The 23,170-nt window shown below is 44.1% G+C and overlaps 1 protein-coding gene and 1 long non-coding RNA gene across 4 annotated transcripts in view; both read right to left on the reverse strand.

Moving 5' to 3' along the window:
- Positions 1 to 374: 374 nt before the first annotated feature.
- DOK5 (docking protein 5) overlaps positions 375 to 23,170 on the reverse strand; it is a 42,541-nt gene continuing 19,745 nt past the window's right edge. Inside the window, exons 3-9 of one of the 3 annotated variants that reach the window (XM_064674172.1) lie at positions 12,537 to 12,651; positions 12,317 to 12,436; positions 11,416 to 11,566; positions 9,960 to 10,095; positions 4,092 to 4,154; positions 3,749 to 3,869; positions 375 to 1,022 (exon numbers count right to left, since the gene is read on the reverse strand). In XM_064674172.1, coding sequence (XP_064530242.1) covers positions 955 to 1,022; positions 3,749 to 3,869; positions 4,092 to 4,154; positions 9,960 to 10,095; positions 11,416 to 11,566; positions 12,317 to 12,436; positions 12,537 to 12,651 — 774 coding nt within the window. In that variant the 3' untranslated portion in view covers positions 375 to 954. Of the gene's footprint in view, positions 1,023 to 3,748; positions 3,870 to 4,091; positions 4,155 to 9,959; positions 10,096 to 11,415; positions 11,606 to 12,316; positions 12,437 to 12,536; positions 12,652 to 23,170 lie in introns of all 3 variants that reach the window. The other 2 variants (XM_064674171.1, XM_064674173.1) reach the window with 2 other exon arrangements.
- On the reverse strand, positions 4,919 to 9,953 carry LOC135423681 (uncharacterized). Its single transcript, XR_010434882.1, has 2 exons — positions 8,714 to 9,953; positions 4,919 to 8,683 (listed from the first exon to the last, which is right to left on the reverse strand). It is a non-coding gene; the product is annotated as an uncharacterized LOC135423681 (long non-coding RNA).

Raw genomic sequence — 23,170 nt, forward strand, 5'->3', positions numbered from 1 at the left:
ATTCACTAGCATTTAAGATAATCACAATTTTCTGTCCACAGCTGTTCTCCAAGTCTGACCATTTGGCACAGCAACAGCAATCAAATGTGCTATTTCTGAAAGTCTGTTTGCTGTTAAACTGAGACGAAGCTATGAAAGCAGTGTCTAACATGGATGCTGTCACAAAACAGAAAAAATCATCTTTCTGCCACAAAACGTTTGTGGCATTGTGAGATTCCTGTTGAATCTCCTACTCTGCTTCCCCAGAAATCCCAACAAGTGGTTGTGTGGCTTGGATGTCAAGGAAACCACTGTCCTTCCTTCTAGTGCCCTAATGCCTCCACAAGAGCTGTTTGTGATACTGCCAGTGATGACAAAAAGCACTGCACCGCAAATTCAGTGGGACTTTTTTATTTTAAACGTTTACAGAGATGGAAATAAATACAGGAAAGAGAAGATAGAGAGGGTCCTTTTAAAAGAAATCAATCAAGTCTTCATCAGGCTTCAAACAGGAAAAATTGTATCCGAGAGCTGCTTAAAACTGGCCACCATTCCAAAGGGCAGGGATTAGGTTAACAATAATGTAAATAACTAAAGATAAGCATTGCCACAAACAAGGGTGACACAGCAGTGAACACACAGCTGTAAGAGACAAAAATGGGACCACACTACCACAGGAGAGTCTCATATATTTACAACATACCTATCATACAAAATCATTTGGAAGTATTTAGGGAGTGGTTTCTTCTCTGTCCAACTGTAAGATATAAAAGATACACCAGAGGGTTTGTTGGGTTTGTTCCTCTCCCCAGTAATAGTTTCCGCTTTTGTCAAAGTTTAGAAAATCCTTGGTATTGCAAGAATCTCTCATCCATCCTGGACTTCTCCACATTTCCATCCTTATCATCATCATCACTGTCATCCACTGGGGCAGTTGGTCAGGAGACAAGAGTTTGTGAAGTTCTTTACAGTCTTTTATCGATGGTCTGACCTGTAGGTTGGAAAAGTGTCCGTGCGATGAAGCTTCACTGGGCTGGAAACATCTTCACCAAGTCAGATGTGAAAAAACAGAAGAACCCTCAGTAAGACACAGGCACCTCAGTCAGTGTTTTACACAGGACTACGTGAACTTCACAGAATTTTAATTAAACCTATCCCTGCTTCATCTGCTGCTCCATCTCAGAAACATCTGCACTCAGGTTTTCTTTACCATTTCTTTCAGAACAGAAATTTGTACAAAGCAAATTAAGTTTTTTAAAGCTCTGAATTTGCATTTTTAAATGAAAAATGCACATTAGAAAAGAGGACAAGAACCAATTCAGAAATCACTAGACCAGGTTGCTCCAAGCCCCATCCAACCTGCCTTGGACACTTCCAGGGATGGGGCAGCCACAGCTTCTCTGGGCCACCTGTGCCAGGGCCTCCCCATCCTCACAGGGAAGAACTGCTTCCCAATATCCCATCTAACCCTGCCCTCTGTCAGTGTGAAGCCATTCCCCCTTGTCCTGTCACTCCAGGTCTCCATCTTTCTTGTAGCTCCTTCAGGCACTGGAAGGCCACAATCAGGTCACCCCAGAGCCTTCTCTTCTGTAGGCTGAACAATCCCAATTCCCTCAGCCTTTCCCCATAGCAGAGGTGCTCCATCCCTCTGATCAACTTGGTGGCCCAGAATTTGGGAACCTGATCTAATTAGATACCACTGAAGAAGGAGCCCTGACTGCTGAGTAACATGAGGCCTTTAGTGTCTCTCTTAATTCCAACACTAGCTGCCTGACTGACTTATTCCACAAAGACTTTGACCCCCTTCTCATGACAACAGACTCTCCTAAGGATCCTTTTTTCCCAGTTTAGCAAGCAAAGCTAATTTTCTAAATATAAACCAAGTGGTTTGTGCCCATACAGTCTATTTGTCTTGTGTCAACTCTGAATTACTGTTTTAATAAAGGTCTCCACAGTAAGGCACGGCAAGCCCAGTGCACTGCCTGTGTGCCACAGGCTGCCACCAGCAGCTCATCTTCCCGTGCCCTGATTTATTGAACAAATCTGAACAGCCACGTAAATGCTGCTTTTTTATTCATCCCTCCTCTGGTTAACTGAGGCTTTCCACGTGCTGCCTGCCCCCTCTAGTGTTGGAAAAAAGGAACAAGGAAAAATATCGCCTTTCAGGGTTTTTTTGTTTGTTTGTTGTTTTGGTTTTTTGGGTTTTTTTTAGTTTTTTTTTTCCTGAAAGCCAGAGGACCAGACTAGAATATGGCTACATGTGTCAGGGCTGTAATTTTTAATCACAGGTGGTGACATTCCATGTCGTGGAGGTGTTAAACTCCACAGGATTTATTTAAAAAAATAAAATAAGTATTTATCACCCATTATTCCTTGAGAAATTCCTGGAATATGAGAGGAGGGGAAAAAAGAAAGTTCTGGCAGGTTCTTGCTCCCTCCACTCAATACTCCAGGCTGCTGCATTCAATTGTTTAGCCTGTTTTCTGCTGGCTTTTCCAACACCCTGATCCTGACCCACAACTCACTGATACCAACTGCAGCACCAACACGAACTCAGCCAATCCATGGAGCTGACAGTGGAAGAGTGTGCTTGAAATACAAATGGGGTTTTGGTTGGAGTTTTTAATTCTAAAAACACACAGAACCATACAATGCTAACTTTGGTCTGAGCACCAGCACCTCCTACTCCAGGTGCCTCTGGGGAAACCAGCACAAAGTATCAGTTACACACGAGGTGCTGTGGTTTCCACTCTCTCAGGAGACTGAAGTTCAGATTCTAAACACTCTCTGAAACACTTGGAGGGTAGAGATGCTTCCCTGACAACCTTCCTGCCTGCAGGAGCAGTGGGGTCCCTCCCACCCCATCCAGGCACTCAGGAACCACTAGATGTCCCTTGGTGACAGCGGAGGGACCACTGGGAGCATCCCTCCCTCTCTGCAGACCCAGGGGGTGCTCAGGCATGAGGGGACTGAACTGTGCTGCCCCTTGGACTGGCAGCAAGGAGGGGATTTGGAGAAGACACCTGCCCACCCCTGGGCCACACTGCAGAGCACTGCAGCTGCTCAAAAAACAGTTTTCTAGAATTACTTATCATGGCCATTTCCTTTTACTTTCCCTATTCCAGCTATTTTTGAGGATATGGCTGCATCACTCTTAGCACGAGGCAGCCACCCAAAGGGGAGGGGAGCCAAATGGGTTTAAGTCTGGCAAAAAATCAGGTGCAGCTAAGGGTTTGGTAGCAGAAAGGATTAGGCACATTTGGTAACTGGCCATCCTGTAGAAATGGTCAGAAAACCTGTCAAATGAAGGATCCCACTCCAACAGGAAGTAAGAAGAGGAGAACATACTGATGACAACCCCTGTGCCAAACTGTCCATCCCAACAAGGTTCTCTGAGTTCTCTATATATGTAAAACTCTCACATCAGCCTAGTTGTTGGTATTTCTCTCTCTGAGGGGAAAATGGGAGCACTTGCAGGGGGACAGGGTGAGGGGCACAGTGTGACTTCCCACAGCACTGAGCCTCGTGCCCCAGCTCAGAGCAGCATCACAGAGCCTCTGAGCACAATCCCTTGGGTTTACACCCCCTGTCTGCCTGTCCTGTCCTGCCCAGGCTTCAGCAGAGCCTTCCTGACCCCGAGCTGAGGGAACGTGCCTTCTCTCCCTCAGCCCGACAGCACCGGCTCAGCCTGGACGTCACCCTGCAGTGGGATGGACAGACAGGGCAGTGCCCCAGCAGTGCCAGGAGCTGTGCCCTGACCCCCCCTTACCTTGCAGGCCGTAGAGCTGCCCCGTGCTGTGCTGCCGGGTGATGTGGTGCCAGTAGGCGCTGCGGGGCAGGGGCACCATGGCACTGAGGGACACGGCGCGCTCGCTCAGCTTCAGCTGCAGCTGCAAAGGGACACGAAGGACACGGTCTGAAACAGCACCACCTCTGCCTGCAAGAAGTTCTAACAAAACAACCAGCACAGCCTCTCACTCCCTCCCTCCCTCTGCCCCCTGCACAGCAGCAATGACTAACTGGTTAGTCTCCACAGCAGCAAGGACTAACTGGTTAGTCTCTAACACACCATGGGTTAGGAGGCCACGCTGCTGTTTCACACCACAGCTCACCTTGGTGCTCCCCTGGTCCTGGGCAAGCCCTGCTTCCCCCGAGGGGAGTCCTAACCCAAGCAGCTGAAAGAGAAACTGGGGATCAGCAGAAGGCAGGGCAGTGCTGGTGTGTTCCCCCTTTGGCAGCACAGCCAGCAGAGGGTCTTCCCAGCTACACAAGCAACTTCCCAAAGCTAAATACAGCCTCAGCACACTGAGAACCCGACTGGATACGTCCCATGTGTGAGGACAAGTTGTTCTCGTTTGTTTTGAGGCATTTTCTATTCATCTCCCCTCTCCTACAGCCGAGGACCTTGCCAGCTGGATGGCACAGGAGTCCAACAGGAGATGGATAACTGCATCCTTCACCAAGATTCCTCAAATGAACAGCACATCCAAGTGTGCTCAGGAGGGCACGTGGGCTGCAGTGCACTGCTGGGAACCCCATCCCACACTTCCCCCTGCATACAGGGCCCTTCAGCTACATTTTCTTACATAATCACAGCCCCCTGTTATTTATACTGGATTTAACACAAAAATACATGAGAACTGACTACTTCAAGGCATTCTTACATAAATTCAATAAGATATATGTGCAAGCTGATAAAAATATTTGGATTTTATCATAAGCTTCAGAATAACCCTGAGATAAGCTCAGTTAAAGCCTGGTGCAAATAAAGCCAAGGTTGTGGGTTCGATCCCTGTGTGAGCCATTCACTTAAGAGCTGGACTTGATGATCCTTGTGGGCCCCTTCCAACTCAGAAAATCTGTGAACCCTCTGAGAATACAGGTAAAATTCTCCTCCCAAAGCTCAAGGAAACACCATTCAAACATACCAAGGCTCAACTAGACTTTTCTAATTTATGAAGGCAGTTTTTTACAAAAGAGTAAGTTTTACATTTTAGTTTCACAAAACCAGAGGTGACAGCACCTTTTACAAGAAAATTAGTATATTTTGGAGCAAAAGCAAACAGGCAAAGCAAGCACAGAAAAGGGGTGAGGGCTGAGTGTATCCGAAGAGACCAATTTCCAAGTTATTCCGAAGTGCTTTCTACCTTCAACCTCCTCTCTGTGCAGTGGACACCTGTGATGTGAAGGTAAAACTAAACCAAATCAAGCCCAGCTCTGAAAACACCCACCTCCACATCAGCTGGATGTGAGTCACTGCACCAGGACCCACCTACACCATGTTCATCACAGTTCCCTTGCAGTGCCACCACACACACACCTTGGCACCATGGAAACAACCAACCAGGGATCTTGTACAGGGAATACCAATCAGGGATGATGGCATTTCTCAGCTGTAGGTATCTCTTGTGGAGGTTTCATTTACTGGTGAGTTGGACAGCGAGCTAAGGCAGTTCAAGCAATAGTTCAGCTGTCAGCAGGAGTACAAAAATCAACAGGCTGGCTTGGGAGACAAAAAACCAGAGACACAGCCAGGGAAAGACTAAATAATGACACAGAAAAGGGCCTGAACTCAATCAGCAGGGGAAGAAGTTAAGAAGTCCAGAGTTGAAGATAAGAATTACTGTGTTCTGTGCTGAATGCACAGCGTCTCATCAAACCACCTCAGCCTGCGAGCACCGGCAGCTTTAATGGTGATTGATTCCATTCCCACAATTAACCTACTGCATCTCTGTGGCAACACAACGAGGAGGGACAAGTTGCTAACGCCCTGGCTCTGTGCCACAGGAGCACCCAGAGCTGGGAGCAGGTCCCACAGCCAGCATTGACATGCTGGAGCACGTCTGGGCACAGGCTGGAGCCAGGCGGGACGTGCGGTTCCACACATCATTAACACGGTTAATAAACTGATAACCAGAGGGCACCAAATCTCCACCCTCACCCATTTCTGCTCAGAGGAGGAGGAGAACGAAGCTGAGCAGGGATCAGGATCCCCAGAGAGACTCAAACACAGCACCCTGCACATAAAGCAGGCAGCAAGTGATGCTCGGTCACGCTTAAACCCACACGGCAAAGATGGGAGGAGCTGCGAGGGACAACCCAAAGCCACCCCACATCTCTGGATGCTGCAAGAGACCCATGGAGGAAGGGGATGGAGCAGCTCCCAGCCACTGTCAGGAGCAGCTGGGGAGCTGCTGCCCCACCTCTTGACTTCTTGTCACCTGGATGGTGACACCAGCTCTGGGCCAAACCCAGGGTGTTGGGTCTCAGAAGTCCTGGGGCTTGCAGAGGAAAGATTAAGTATTTTCTTTCTTGGATCCCACCTTAACAAATCGGCAAAATTGCATTAAAAATTACAAAAATTTAGAAAAAGTACTGAAAAAAAAAAAACACAAAATCAGAAAAAAACCCCAAACAAACAAAAAACCCCAAAAGCAAAGAAAAAAAAAACTAATAAAAAACCTCTGCACACCAGTGTTCTCTCAGGTTAGCTGTAAACATGGCTCCAAAGGGAAAGAAAATAAAGATGATTTAAAGTTTGTTAGGTTTGGTTGGTTTCCTCAGGCTGGACAACCTAATTTTCAAAGGTTTTGCAGGACAACTAGCACTTGAGGCAAACCTTCCTCTTGAAACCTCCCCCTGGAGAAGACTGCACTTGCTGTGGTTTTGGGGGGGATTTTCTTCCCAGCAAATCGATCAAAATCAATTTGAACAATAATTGTTTAAGAAACATTTGCAACTTCATTATAGGAAAACTACAGACTGATCAAGTAATAGCAACAACTTCAGGTATTAAGGGGCATCAACATATTGCTGCTGTTTTGGCTGCTCTCTGTCTTGCACTAATGGTAAATATTCTAGAAGTTAACTCTGAGTTAATTCTGAGTTAATTCTGAATTTCTGTGGAAGTGGCCAGAGCTAACAGAAGCTCCAGCCTGGACAGGGACACATCAGATGGAACAAGTGCAAAGTGCCCACTTCAAGAGGGAAGAAGAGTCAGGGAAGGCTGCAGGAAACTGGCTGATAATCTGTTTCCATGAAGCACTGAGCTTTAGCTGCCAAGACTGGGAGCTTCACAGTTATTATTTCTTAGTGAGGTGTCAGGTTCTAATGTCTTTTTTAAAGCAACTTGAAGGGAGAGCAGTGAAGTCACAGCACTTGCTCCCATCAGTTTTCATGGCAACCAAATCCTCACGAAAATATAACCTGAAGAGGTATTTTCTTTCCATTGCCTGGCAAGGCCAAAGTGAAAGGAAAGAAACATTTGGATGGGATGGGTTACCAAATGACCAGAATGATTTCATGCATCACTAAGCATAGCCAGCTCATTCTTGCCTTTAGAAGAGAAAAGGGAGAGAGCTGTGGATACACCCAGAAGGAAAACAAGCGACCTGCAGTTGTGGAAGTGTCCCAGGCTGGTGAGCACGTGCTCAGACCCGGGCATGAAGCAGCAGCAGCAGCACGTGTGAGGGTGAGGTTCTATCCCAGGAACTGCTTTGCACCCACTTCCCATCTCGGGAGCCAGAGCCAGCTCCAGTCATGCTCTGAACCACGTACTGGGTGTGCAGGAGTGACTGCCAGGGAGGTGACAGACACATCAGAGCCCACGTTCTCAGCAGAACTTGGCAGCTTTATTTCACTCTGTCAGCATGGGATATTCAACTCTCTTTTTTCCTTTTTCTTGCACAGGCTGCAGGAGCCCTCAGGTAGATTAATAAAGCCTTCCCCTCAGCCTTGGATAATCACTCCAGTGATATGGCAGTGGTCAGGATTCCAGGAGCAAACAGAACACACTCAGCATAGACTTCATTTCTCACCACCACATCTCCTACTTTCTTCTTTTACTTACCCTTTCTGTAAATAACAACTCAAGCTTCACTAATACAAAGAATCCACACAGAGTAAGTAAGTCTTGGAGACAGAAACAATACAGAAAGCTGAGGATGAGATGCAAGCCCCTGAAATAAAGTCCTCGTTGAGGTGTTCAAAAGCAGAAGAAAAATACAGGGGAAATCAATCAATTTGAACAAAGAGGTACTTTACAAATATTTTGTAATCAGCAAAGTAAGCCATGGAGTTCTACACTGATATAACAGCCCTCTGCCTAAATTTTTAAATCTGAATCCCAGATTTAGAATCTTGAACCTGAGAGAAGCCACTGAGCCTTAGTGAGTATTTTGGAACCAGGCAACATTCCTATGGCAGGCTTGGGAAACTCATATTCAGGGGCACATGGACTCCTCTGAAACAATCGTATTCTGCTACTAAATTACAAGACTTTCAGCTCATCAGGAATATGTTGTTATTCCCTACTTAGGAATCTAGGATCTATAAAATTAGATTTAGGGATTGTGGTCATTCACTGAAAAAGCTTTGAGAGGTTGTGCAGCTGCTGCCTATTGAAATCTACAGCAGCTCTGCATCTGTGCAGTCTGTTGGCATTTCTAAGATGGGAACTTTACAGTGCAGCATCAGACATCATCTATTAAAGATGCTATTTCATAAATGCAAAGCCAACAAATATGAAATTGCCTTTAAAACTATTCACTGTTGCTTCAGAACTGATCCCTGCTGCTTGAAAATGAAGTTGTGCTCTCAACAGGTTACTCCATCACTTCTGATCCTGGTGGATACAAATGTTAGTTAGTTACACTGACCTAGCCTAGGTTAATTTTAATCTGCTTAATTTAGTCACTGTTGAGCACTTATCTATCTCAGTTTTGGATATGCTCACTGTTGAGCACAATCTATCTCAGTTTTGGATATTTTTCAACTAGAACTCCTTTCGTTAATTAGAACTAAAAAGTTCTTGGTTTTAAACAAAAGCCAAACCCAGCAAAGATTGTGGAAGAACAAAAGAACACCAAGTACTTAAGACAGTTTGTTCCCTTCTCCATCCCCTCAACATCCACTCTCATCTTTACTAAAATTTTCACAGTAATAATGGCATTTTCTGTTTCATCCCAGCTGGTTCATCCAGTTAATACTGGGATAATTCATTACTACAACTTATCCCTGAAACTAAGACAGTAGAATTACTGAAAGGATTAGACATGGATAACAGCAGTGCTTATGTTTACAGCAAAGGAAAGAAGAAAGACTTGTTGCAGATTACTACTGCTTGGAATAGAGATGTTGTTTATAGCCAAGTTCTTCCACAGCTGTCCTTTCTGTGCATTCTATATATTGCAGAAAACCTCTTATCTTCAGGATACTAATTTTGCTGCCAGAGTCACCCTGTGAGTCCTGCAGTGCAGAGACCAATTGAGAAATGAGATAAACAAAACACTCCTTCTCACTCTACAGGCTTCATAAGCAAACAAAAAAATTAAATTAGAAGTTAATAAGACCCTGAAACACATTTGTGCAAGTGCCACAAAACTGCCTTCCTTAGACATAAAGCTTTTGGAGATCCTTCACTATTTTTTTTGTTAGTTTTGCATCTTCCACTTCTATATTTCCTACCAGCCATGTGTGTCATAAACCAAGTTTTAGATACAAAAAGCACTTGTGGAAAACAGATATTCACTGAGAGATCAGGCAAACACCTAGTCCTCTCCATGGTTTAATGTGAACCATATGACTCTTCCCAAATCTTCAGTATAGACACTGATTAGGAAATGGAAAATTGAGCACGAGCCACAACATTTTGCAAATGAACTGATAAGAAATGCTTCCAACCAAACTCATGATGCTGATTCATCAAAGGAAACTAATGAGAATGTGCATTTATCTCTGCATCAATTCACACTTATTGACAGCTTTGCAAACATGAAGATCGAGGACTGAAAGTTTCCCTCTTGTTTTGATTCCTGAAAAGGAATTGCAGTTATACATATTACCCTACAGTTTATAACCAAGCAGAATTTAATAAGAGCAATAATCAGAATCCTTATATCAAAACTTAAAATTCCACCGAAGACACACATTGGTGGTTGGATATTCCAGCCTGGAACACCAGGCCTAACAAGCAGCCGTACCATGGAATTTTTCACACTCTGCAGCAAACGCTCGTGTTGTTCTGCTATGGCCAAAGCAGCTGAGTGAACCTTCTGATAGATTGCTTCCCCATCCCTGGTCTGAAAGATGAACAGTCCTTCTCCTGTGTCACACATCCTGCCAAAGCAAGAGCAGAAGGGATCCAGGTGTGAGATGGAAGTTTACAGGTCGCCACGAAAAAAGCAAAACTTTCCCGTGCTGCTCTAGAAGTGTCACTGCACAGGCAGTGAGAAACAACGGTGGTTGAAATAGGGAATAAAGTTATTTGAAAGTCTTTGCCCCTGGTTCTTAGCAGCCCTGGTCCAATCTCACTGTTTCAGGCCATATTTGTGTTGTCCCAGCCAGGGACTCAGCTCAGCACTGCTGATCTATCACAGGCTCTGGAGAGTTCACACACCAGACCCAGATTTTTTATATTTAGACTCCATCTAGAATCTGTGCCAGGTAAGATTAATTTGTCTTTCCCCTTCAGACTTTTAACATTGCCAGTAATGAGTTTTGCACAGCTTTATCTTCCACTTGAAACAATAAATACAAATCCTCTGTGTTCCAATTGCATTGTCCTGATGCATTATCAGCTAAATGAAAACGTATTCCTTCCCCTCCCCAAGAGGGCTAAATCCTGCATAATATGGAGGATGGAAATCCAAATGCCTTTTCCCTGCCCAGATAAGTTAATTGTATGATCTGTTTCTCTTTTACTATTGTAATTCTTTAATGTGCTGATCTAAAATAAAGCATCCATATCCCCTGAGAATTATTTGATAGTTGAGTTCAACAACCCCAGTGCTCCAGCTCCAGCCAAAGTCTTCAGCTCATTACAACAGAGCTGCAGGAGCAATACAGAACATCTCTAAACCAAGGAATTGCATTTCACATTTCATATAAATCCATTTGTTGAAAAACAAACAAACAAACAAAAAATCAGTGGAAAACAGGAGTTCCTTCTCCTTTAGTTTGCTTTTGGGAAACAACTTGGCACTCACTGCCCTCAAGACCAAACTCCACTTCTCCTGATACAGACCCCATAACTCTCTGCCCAAAGGTGAACATTGTACAAATTCTGGAATGACATTCACCTCTTCTTCCCAGATCTGTCCCTCCGGTTCTCTGGCTCATATACTGCTTTATTTAAGTATAACTCTATACAGTAACATCCAGCACTGTCCCCCTCCACCCTGCCATCCCCTGGGATACCTCAGCTCTCCCACACCCACCCTCAGGCACATTTATTTGGCAGCTGCTTCCATCCAACTGGGATTAAGATGGTTTTTGTTTGGTTTTATATTTGTTTCAATATTTTTTTGGGTTTTTTAGGAGCGTGTCCAGACTGGCCTCTGGCTGAAGGTCAACACCTTTCAGAAGTGGCCCAGAGCACCACCCAGCAGCACCAGGAAATAAAAGCAATATATAATAATAAAATAAACCCAGACCTACCTCCCTGCTTCAAAGGTGAACCACGAGGGGTCCCGCCCGTAGCGTCGGAGGGCACTTAATGGCCAAGAGACGAGTTTAACTCTGGGATTCTGGATGTCCCAAAGACAGATATTCTCAAATGTTATCTGCAAGGTACATTCCCCATGCACATCTAAATTAGGGGATGGCATCAAATACACATTGAATCTCTCTGGGAGAAAAACAAAAGGTTAGTCTAAAATCCCTGCCCGTTACATGTGCAAGTCATTCAAGGAATTTCCTATTTTCCAGCTCTAATACATGATATTATTTCCACTTAGAACAACTAATTCAGAAACAAAGACTCAGTTCCTTCCAGTACTCAATGAACTGCAGGCTTGGGGCAGTCAGAATGCTGCACTCAAACATTTGTGCTTTCAGAGCCCGAAGAGATCTGCACCAGCACAATCCTGATATTTGCAAACAACTACTAAAATTGTGTGCAATAATAAATACATTGCTTGTGCAGGTAATTAGTTAATTTGCATAGGAAAGTGAAGTAGCCATGGGCTCAAGTTTTGCATGCAATTACTATTATTTATTACTTTCTTTACAATGTTGCCAAAGTGCCTCCATCACTGACATCATACAAGAAAACACACAACAAAAGACAGTTCCCATCTCCAAGAGCAACTAACTTGTCTGAGAAAGAAAAGTGCTGCTCCAAAATAATTCTAGTTACCTTACTTATTATCTCTGGCAGCAATTAAAAACAGTAGTCAAAAAATAACCCCTCAGACAAACAAAACCAACCCCCCCCAAAAACAGAAGGAGGGCTTGGAAAAGCAATTTGTTCCTATTTATTTCTAATATCCACATGTACAGTTCAAAACTTTAAAACAATGCCATTAAAAGGTGAAAAGGTCAACATTTATGTACCTACCACTCTGCTCCCTCTCTACTCCAGATGCCAACAAGTCAGGCTCTCCAAGGCTAATGTCATTAATCCGTGTTCCAAGACACTCCATCTGCAGCACCTTGCACCACTCATCTGCCTCAAGTTCTGTATAAATGCCCAAAAATCTGCGTGTAGGTATATAATAATTTATAATTCCACGATTAACGCTCTTATGTTTTCTAATGTGTGTTACCATTTCACCCACCTGACTCACAAGCAAAGGTTTTGGAGGTGTCATCACTGAAATAAATCCCCACAGCGTGTTTCTTTGTGCTTTTTGGCATCCTTAATATATTCTTCACATTGTTGAGCTCTGTGACCTGAAAAAGCACAATTTGGAATTTTAATTAGGAGCTTGAAAAGAGATATATCCATTCCTGACTGGGCAAGGAGAGGAGAGAATTATATCGTGATGGAAAGGAGAGAGAAAAGGTGAGACAGCACGAACAGGCCTGTGATTGCTCTTAAAGAAAGGCAGCCTTGGCAGGAATCACCTCAGACATTCCCCCTGAAGACCCTGGAATATGAAGTAGCCACGTCCTGCAGCCTCTCCTGTCTGCATATAAGCTTCAGTGTGACACCATCCCCGCAGAATTTTAGCCAAGAGGTGGAATCAAAGCTCCCTCCAGTCTGAGAAGTATTGACATGAAGGGCATGAGAAAGACCAGCCTGATGCAGCAGAAGCAAAGAGAGGTGAAGATGAAAATCCAAAGGATTCACCCATTTGGAGGAGCAAGTTCTAGTACAGCTTTCATCGTGGGGGACAAAGCTGTAGAATGGTGAAAGCTGCTCTCTAAATTATTGTTTGATGGAAAGTTGAGGATTTGTTAGAATGGTCCATTTAAAACAACAAAAAAAATCAGTTTTAGTTATTAGAAAGTGGTTCAGATTTAAAGATTCGGACTTGTAAACAAAGACTTCTGTTGCCAAATACTGTTTGGAAAAACAGCTTTCATACCTCAAATAAATAAACATGGATCTGTTACCTTGTATACAGCTTTGGTAAATACACACCAGGTGCCTTTATATTCGTAACATGCACTTTTCACCCTCCCAACCCAAAAACAATGCTCTTAAATTTGACTGAGGAGGAATTCTTCATTATTTAAAATAATTTTAATGTAAGGGCTAACTCTCAACAAGGGAATCAGGAAGTTTCATTTAAATAGTCATTATCAGAAAATATTTCACTGATTCTTTTACACAGTAAGGGTTGGGGGGAGAGAGAGAAAGGGGGATAATTTAGCAGAGCTGTGCAACCCAACAACTTCACTCCTTTGGTTTGTTGGTTCTGTGGACTAGTTTCATATCCAGTTGTAACTCTAAACAAAGAAACCACAGCAATTGTCTTATAAATAAGACACAGGAATTATAAAGAGTTATCAGTGCTGAAGGTTTCAGCAACAAAAAACCCTCCTCTAGAGCATCCTGGGGTCAATCAGCATTTCATCCTAAGGCACTTTCTTCTTGGAGTCACTTTATATGCCCAGCCCCTTCGAGCAGCAGAGAACTGACAGCCAAAAATCACACTTCCAAGCAAGACCCCTGAAAAAGGGGTTCTTACTGGGAATGGAAGGAACAAAGAGCAGCTCATGGGCAACATTTCTCCAAAATAAAAATAAATGACAGATCCAATGGCAGGAAACTCATTTTATGGGCAGAAGCAGAAGGACATAATGGAAGGAACAGCCCATGGGGAACACACCAAACCTTCTGCAGAGCTGCCAAATTTAGAACTCAGGTTTTTATAGCCTCCAGGTTGAAGATTTTGAGAAGTGTCAAAAGGGAGACTTCCTAATTGTGCTTAATTTTGCAAGAGGATTTTTTGCTCTTCCAGAAAATCCTGTGATGGGAGCACATCCCCCAGTGCTAACCAGACACCAACAAATTCCTTGCTAAATATGATAAATCTGTCATAACCTATTCCCACCGTGCTCAGTACATGACAGGTCAAGCACAAATTGCCAGCTGCCAGGCTCCAATATATTTTTCTCAGATGCCAAGAAAGGATTCAAATGCAAGAGGAAATAAAGAACCAGACTTTTTCATTCAGGACAGCAACTACCTTGACATTTAGACTGAGCACATTTACATTTCCTGCAAGGGAATGTGCTAATGAAGCTTTGTACCTTCAACTATCAAAGTCAGCAGAATGTAGTCTTACATTTTGGAAATGAATCATTTACCTACCTTGGATTTTAGCTAATGGAAAGCTCCATTCTGAAAATTAGGCACATCACACTCCTACTGCTGGATATCCCACTGTCTCCAGCACGATGAATCCTGAGGATGCTGACAGGGCTCAGTGTGATCAGGAAAGGTTTGCACTGGTCAGAAAATAGGGAATTGCCTCTCTGTGCTGGCTCAGGAGCCAAAAGCACTTTCAGCAGTGTCAGAGGCACCAAGTGAACCCCATCAGCCCTGGGCTGGGAGATATCCCACATCCACAGTGAGGGAGGTGGGATAATGAAGGGACTTAGGACAGAGCTTTAAAAACACAATAAATAAAATAATTCATAAAGAGGCTCCTGCACAGGGGTGGGAAAGGAAAATAACCCACCCAAACAGAATCACTGCTGCCCCTGTGTGCAGCCTGAGTCAGGCACCTCCAGCCCACATGGGAGCACATTCATCCCGCTGGGAGTGAGAGAAAGACAAGATTAAAGCATTTGCTTTGTCTGCCCTGCACTACAGACACTCCTGATCACTGTTTCTCTTACTGTGACTCCAGCCTCATACCTTTTCCCTTCACCACTCCCAGCATCCCTAAGATCACAACCCCCAAGTTGACGTGTTTTATTCTCCCTAAGGCTGTGAGCTGCAATTCCTGCCCTATCTCCTTACATGAGCCCTGGTACAGAGCATCCACCACCCATTTTCTCTCATTTCTGTACCACTGGAGACATTCTGGACTTTCCAGTCCCTGCACTCCAACCTCCAGCTCACCCCTGCCCACCCAGAGGCTCCCAGCCTTGCACACTGCACGTGTCACATCCACCTTGCAGCTCTCCCAGGACTGTGTCAGCTCTGAATCCAGCCATGGGGAACGAGATTTGCTCTTGCCATACCTCAGATACCAGGATCTCCCTCCAAGAGAGCAAAAGCCCTGGCTTACAGCCTGGTCAAAGGAAAGGGCACATGATTTCACCCCCTGGGTGACGTCTGAAATCAACAGTATTATGTCATTAATGTCACTGATCATCAAATCCTTTGCAATTCATGTTTTAGCTGTGAACTGGGGGAGAAAAAGAAAGGGTATTTATATTTGGAGAAATCTAGCTACACAATTTGGCAGCTCCTGAGTTATTTTGTGCTGCACTGACTGCCTGAGAGCTCTTGTATAATGGCATTTCACAGGGCACAGCCTCAAAGCCTTCACATGCATCTCAAGGCTTCCTGGTGGCTTCTGTTGAGCTGCACAAGATGCCACCAAAGCATCTCCCTTTGGAGGGTGACAGCCAGGCAGCCCCTGTTCTGACCCCTGACCCAGGTCCAAACGTCTGCACCAAAATGCACATACTCTGGGCTCCTCCCAGAGAGTTCCAGACTAAGGCTTCCTTCAGCACCAGGCACAGATGGACAAAACCTGGCACTCTGGGGCTCTCTCTGAGGCCGGTGGCACAAGTGGTACCCTGCACAAGAGTCCCCAGAACCCAGCTTTCATACCTTCTGTCCTGGGCACAACCTTGTGGCACCTGATTTTTATGTCTGGCAAAACAACACTCAAGCACCTGCCCTTTCTTCCTTTGGGGGCTGAAGTTGCCTTCACCTCTCAGAGGCCCAGAGATGCTCTCCACTTTGCTAATGGCTCTTCTGGCAAGATCCAGCTTTAGCCAAGAAGCGATTCCTGCAGGAAGGCTCCATGTCACACCTGCACCCCTGAGGGAGATGTCACCTAAAGATCACAATATTTGACCTGCTGTGTCACCCACAAGGGGCTCCAAAACACCCTTGTTATCCCAGATGACTAAACAGCCTCCCTGTTGCTCACCCTTGAGCAACAGATGGTTCCAATTGTCTGGCACATTCGCACCCAATTCACACCGAGGAAGTGACAGGCTGCAAACACCCCCTCACCAGCTCTTGGAAAGGAGTCAGGAGCAGGCATCAAACACCTGCAAATATCTCAGGCTCGAGTTTTCTTTTTTTTTTTTTTTTTTTTTTGCATTTTTAAATAACTCTCCTCCTGCCAGGCTCTTGCAAAAGAAGTGTTTTCATGATTAGTTCAATTCATGTAGGTTTTATTTATAAGAGATTAGCAAATAATGTATATTTATCAACATAATTCTAAAATTCTAAACCACAAATATCAGATCTAAGACCTTGTTAACAGAGAAATCACAAGAAGAATGTTTTGTAAGGGGTTAAAGACCTCCCTTTGCATACTTGCCCCCTCCTCTTTACTCTCAAGCCTCCTTTACATTAGGATGACAATCCATATAATTGAAATACATTTCATTAGATTAAAAACTAAAACGCTTGCAGAGATGTGTGGTAAGAGAGTTCTGAACCAGGAACAGGGATTCATCATTCTCTTCCCAGCTGACAGAACAAGCAGACAGAGCTTCACCCTGACAGATGCACTCAGACAGAATTCTTCCATCTCTCCCATTCCCTTCAAAAACATGCCAAACACACAGTTTACTAAAAACGATCTTTAGCATTCAAGCTATTGTTTGAATTAGTGCATAATTCTCAAATATGGGGAGCCTTTCAGAACACAACACAAGGGAGTATATTTATTGCCTACACACCTGTCATACTACTGGTTCTCACGTACCCTGGGTTTTAATCTTAATTAAGGACTCTGGTTCTGCCTTGGCTTACTGAAAATTGCCCCCATGATGAGTATACATCTAACATTTCCCAGGACACCCCAGGGGAACATTTAATGCAAAATGCTACTGCTCAGTTCTGCTTATAAGATTTGCCTGCACATATCTAACTTACTAATATAAATACCATGCTAAAATTTTATATTGAATCACAGAATGGTTTGTGGAAGTGATCTTAAAGATCATCTCATTCCACCCTCTGCCATGGGCAGGGACACCTTCCACTAGCCCAGGTTGCTCCAAGCACCGTCCAACCTGGCCTTGAATGCTTGCAGGGATGGGGCAGCCACAGCTTCTCTGGGCAACCTGTGCCAGGGCCTCCCCACCCTCACAGCCAAGAATTCCTTCCCAATATCCCATCTAACCCTACTCTGTGGCAGTGTGAAGCCATTCCCTCTTGTCCTGTCACTCCAGGCCCTTGGAAATAGTCCCTCTCCATCTTTCCTGGAGCTCCCTCAGGCACTGGAAGGCCACCATTAGGTCACCCCAGAGACTTCTCTCCAGGCTGACCAATCCCAATTCTCTCAGCCTTCCCTCCCAGCAGAGCTGCTCCATCCCTCTGATCATCTTGGTGCCTCCTCTGCACTCGCTCCAACAGCTCCACATCCTTTCCCAGAGCTGGAGGTAGCTCTGCAGGAGGGGTCTCACCTGAGCGAGGCAGAGGGGCTCAATCACCTCCCTTGACCTGTTGGCTTTAATATATTTATTAAAACATATATATATGTGTGTGTACTTGTGTATATATATATATATATATATAAATATAAATAAAATGTACAACCATACCTATATCTCCATTTTTTCAGTGGGAAAAACCATCAGCTGTGAGTTCTCCCTTGCTCACACACAGAACTGCACACACTGCCCAGAACCCCAACACTGGCTTGGAAATGAAAGAAAACTCCAAGAAATCAATGCCAGGAACAACCACCAGATTTAGAGATTCAGTTTTTCCACCACTCTCAGAGGCTGCTCCTTCCCTCACAGGAACAAGGTTTGTCCTTCCATATGGAAGGACATGAACCTGCCCCACAGCCTTGCCATGAACCTCATGGCATTAGAGTGAAGACACCAAAATCTCCTGACAAGTTACTTTAACTCTTTTAAAGCCTTGAACTTGACACTTCATTCATAGCTAAGCTGTGGTATTCATTAAAAGAAATGTTTAACAGCCAGTTATTAGCAGAGTGGTCATACTTTAAACACTTCGTTTGCTGCTGATACAGTTTTGCCTGGAAAACAGTTACAAATTACAGAATTCAATTTTCCAAATGGATTATTCCATAACTAGACAGAAAGACTGGTTAAATTACTTCTGCTGTTTCAAGGCAAGATTAATACAATCGGATTAAAACTTAGATCCCCTCAAGGAACTGGTGTATTCCTGTCAGCACTACACAATTAGTTGGGTTTGTATTGGAATATTAAGGATTCTTCTGGTACATTGCAAAGTCAAAAAAGTAACCTGGAGACATTAGAATTTCTTCCTTTCTCCAGTATTGTTAAAGCATGTGGCAATATATGGTTGCTTATTTACATTTAACAAGTGAAAACTAGAGAGTTACCTGAAAGGCAACTCTCTGCATAGAATTTGTAGCCTGGGTTCTAATTATTTTCTCTCCCTTGTGGGACCCAATGAATTAAGTGGGCAATTTGCTTTGTGTATGCAAATTCCCAGTTCTCCTCATAAGCTACAGATGACTGTTCTCAGACAACCTGTATTTTAGGACACGGCAATCTTTCCACTTTTAAAAAAAAACAGAACAAAATTAGAAAGTATTTAAAGGTCAATATTACACCAAAAAAAAAAAAAAAGGTACTTTTTTTCTGTTTTAACTCTTCCAGTGGTGAGGATGTCCAAGTTCAGGCCCTGGTGCAGGGCTGCAGACAAGGATACATCCATCAAATGCAAACCAACTGGACTCTCCAAAATACCACTGAGACGCCTCAGAAACACTTCTGGGGATCCAGAATTCAGATGGATAAAGACAAGACCTTGATGGATCGAGGTGCCAAGGAGCTGCTGGATAATCTTAGCCCAGTGACTGGTACCCCAGTGCTCCACTCAGCCTCTTTCTACTGATAAATCAGAGGAACATTTGCACTTTAATCCATCATAAGAAAAAAAAAAATAGTAACAGAATGAAACACTTCAGTGAAGGAGGCAGGTGCTACTGAAAAATTAGCTCCATTCATCATTTTCCTTTTTCTACCCTTTACAGTTTTATGATGGATTAAACCTCTCCCGAGATCGATGGGGTGAGCAGGGGCTCCTCAGTCTTCCATATTTGATGCTGCTTTCAACAGCATTTGAGAATCACTTCAGAACCCAGGTAGGAAGTTAATGACCATTATTTCTGAAACACTGGTAATCTGTAGGTGAGGTTTTCCTCCTGCAGCATCATCTTTCAGAACTGAACCACGTTCGCCCTCAGTTTCATTAGCACAAGTTTATGGCACAGTGACACTTGACACGTTAACAGGACTGGCTGGGCCTCTCATTTGCAGGATTAACTTCATTGTCACAGACAGTGACAGCAGTCTCTGTCCAGGAGTGACAAAATGAGAGTTGTCACAGCAAAGCCTCTCCACACCATGGAGCTGTTATCACAACAGCTGCTCTTGCTGACAAAATGTGTATCAAAAGAGCAGTGACTATCCCAGACCTGTGGATGATGCCTTGATACCATCAAAAGCAGGTGACAAGTAGTGATAGTTGAAGGCTCTGCCATATTCAGTTATTTGTTGGAGGTTTTATTAATAATTAACTATGGTTTTTATCAGAGGGGTACAGAGCAGCACTGACATGTTCTCTTTTTTCAGCAGCTCATATTTAACACTGTTAGAAGCTGTATCATTCACCACCTTAGAATTTCACACGTTTACAAGGCTTATTTTAAAAAGAAACTCATTTTTATCCACCTGTGCTCTTTGTAAGTGAAGATATTTTGCCCAGAAAATGCTGTTTAATATTCATTAGCTCCCTTTCAGCGAGGTTTGTTAAAAATAAACGGGGACCTGTCTGCTTGGAGAGCTGATGATTTTACAACCAGAAAGCAGTCTTTCCATCACAGGGAACAAATGGGGACACTGCAGAGCCCCAGAGTCACTGCAGAAGGGACACCCCACTGCCCTGGGAAATCCCATCTCAACCTCCCCACAGCACTGAGGCATCATTCCAGTGTGGCCAAGAGGGGCAATAAACATGGAGAACAAATGCCAGTGGCAACATTCCCAGGGCAGAGATCGCTGTTCAGCCTCTCAAGCACATCCACAGCATCCAGGCCACCTGGATGCTGGGAAGAGAGATCCCTCTGGATTACACAGCAGGATTACAGGCTCCCCTGGCAGAAACCTCAGCAATTACCCTGTAGTTTGGGTCTATGTACCTGGGCCCTGAAGCAGAGAGAGGTTCAGGGGAAGGGGTGATTGGAGTTGGCAGCTCAGCCAGACACCAAAAAGCATCAAAGCTCAGACTGATCATCTGGGGTATATCCAGCTCTAGACTCAGACCCCAGTTGCCTCACATGAGCCCCCAAAGGAGATTTAGGATCCAATCTACCAGTTCCCCCTGCTGGAACCAGCGCTGTCAGGAACACTCGCTCCATGCTGTGCTTTACTCCCTCCAAAAGGTAAACATTTCTCTGCCCACTTCCCCTCGAGACATTTGGGTTCAGACCTTCTTCCTGCCTGAAATAACCCCTAGATTTTGGTGAGTCACTGCCACAGGTTTGCCCAGAGAAGCTGTGGCTGCCCCATCCCTGGAAGTGTCCAAGGCCAGGTTGGATGGGGCTTGGAGCAACCTGGGATAGTGGAAGGTGTTTCTGCCCATGGCAGGGGGTGGCACTGGATGATCTGTGTATTTGGGCTTAATTACATGCTGCTATTTTTTGGTCTGTGTTTGGCACAGCCACTTGTGAGAATCTGTTCTTTTCCTGCCAAGTTATAAGGAAACAAGCACTGATAAACGAGAACTTAGTCCTTGAAGGAAGCATTTTGTATGAACTATAATTAATTAGTACCTCACTATTGGCTGATGGCCCTTCAAGGGCATTTGAAGGAGAAAGTGAAGAGGAGGAGGATGAAGTAAGCCCCCAGACTCATTCAGGAAAGACCCCCTGAGGTGCAGCACGTGGGCACAGGGACATCCCAGGGTACCCACGTGTGTGCAGAAGAGATGCCACCTGCATAACAGGGGGAGGGACTGAAGGCCTCTGGCTGGGCAGTGCTGGCCACACCTGCCCAGGCAGACATCACCAATTAATTGTATAAAAAGCAGATGGCTGGTGCTGGGAGTGGGACTCAAGCTTCACAGGAAGGACAACGTTGCCTTTCACGGGGACGGCCGCTATCGTGTGAGCCTGCCAACACTCCGAGGGGAATTCTAGGCACTCATAAGTACAGCACCTGAGTGACTGGGGTGTTGTATTTAGGGCTTATTTCCCTCCTTTTCTCTCTCTCTCTCGGGTTCCTGTTTACTTGGCCACTTCTTTGTAATAAATACTGTTTGTGTTAAGCTTTCATCAGTGCACTGGTTTTTCAGGTTTGCCATCCTTCCCCGCTACAATCTGCAAAGTCCCTTCCCACCCAAACCATTCTATGATTCTATGACTGACACAATTCCTACAAAAAACAGATACAATATGTGCATAAGATGTCTTACTGCTCTGACAGTGTTTCCCAAGACTTCAGCCAAGACTAGGGTTTGCTTTAATGTCTATAACTATTAATATCCCAGCTGTGATTACACACTGTTACAGCTTTCAGAGGAAGAAACCATGATCTGTGCAGCCACTAAGGCAAAGAGTCGATTCCCAGTGACTGACTGTGGAGTCTGACCATCATTTACTCCTGTCAAATAAGCTACCTGAGAAACCCAGAAACTAAATTCATAGAAGAAGCAATAATCTCAAATTAAATAACTGTTAAATATAGACTAAGCTTGACTTATAACTGAAAATCCCTCTAAGCCAATGAGACTTTCCATGGTGCTTTAGTCTGCAGGCCCAGGCTGCTGGTGGGTTATATACATGCAAATATGTGTTAACCTATAGAATTCTTTGAAAGAAGAGAAGAAAGTTCAGCCTCTTTTAGATTCCTCTTGGATTTCATATCCATTACCCAGTGTGAACTCCAAGTCAGTGTGTGCTGCTAAAATATTGCATTAATACAATGGAAGAAACAGAGATTTGCAGCAATAATTGACAGAGTCAATGCTGGAAATTCTCTCACACACTGTGCAGCCCTCACACACATCAGGTGGAAAATCACCACTCATTACTTGTGCAAGTTGCTTAATGTAAATGTGAATGAACTATTTCTGGGCCTGACTTGTTAGAAATAGCCACAGGTTTTATGACCAATCAATTACACATTCCATGCCATGTAGACAGACAAGTCTGAATTCAGATTCACTATTCTCTCAAGATTTCCTCTTAAATGTATGTCAAAGTGAAGCACAGATCACCCTCAAGCTGAGCTTGCACATAATTCCTAATCTTCCAATATATTAAACTTTTGCCAGCAATGATTATAAATTAAAGGCTTTCTTATTTTCATCTCCATGCCCAGGAGAGTTACACATGTAAATTCTCAGGTGAATATGAAATATGAAAGGTGCACAAAATTCTAGAGAAGTGACTGGAGGGAAAAACTTCATTCTTTTAACACCAATTAATTTAAGAAAGGCTTTCACATCATTATTACAAGAAAAATGTGCATGTTGTCTTTCATGTCTGTAGCTGGTACTGTCTTCCAACAGATGCAAAATCCTAGTAAAATGGGAACCTTAAAGTGCCCAGCTTTTTGAATTCACATGTTCCTTTGGATCATTGTTACTGTAAATATGAAGAGCAGCAGCCATTGCAAAATATTTCAGATCTGGGTTTAAAGGCCTGAGGAAAGGACAGCTGCTTTAAAAATACAGGTATTTTCCACTTAGCGAGATGTTTGTACAAAGCAGAAAATAGAATACTTACTCTGCCTCTAGTTCACTGAGTGAAGG

The sequence above is a fragment of the Pseudopipra pipra genome, chromosome 17, assembly GCF_036250125.1.
Source record: "Pseudopipra pipra isolate bDixPip1 chromosome 17, bDixPip1.hap1, whole genome shotgun sequence".
NCBI lineage: Eukaryota > Metazoa > Chordata > Aves > Passeriformes > Pipridae > Pseudopipra > Pseudopipra pipra.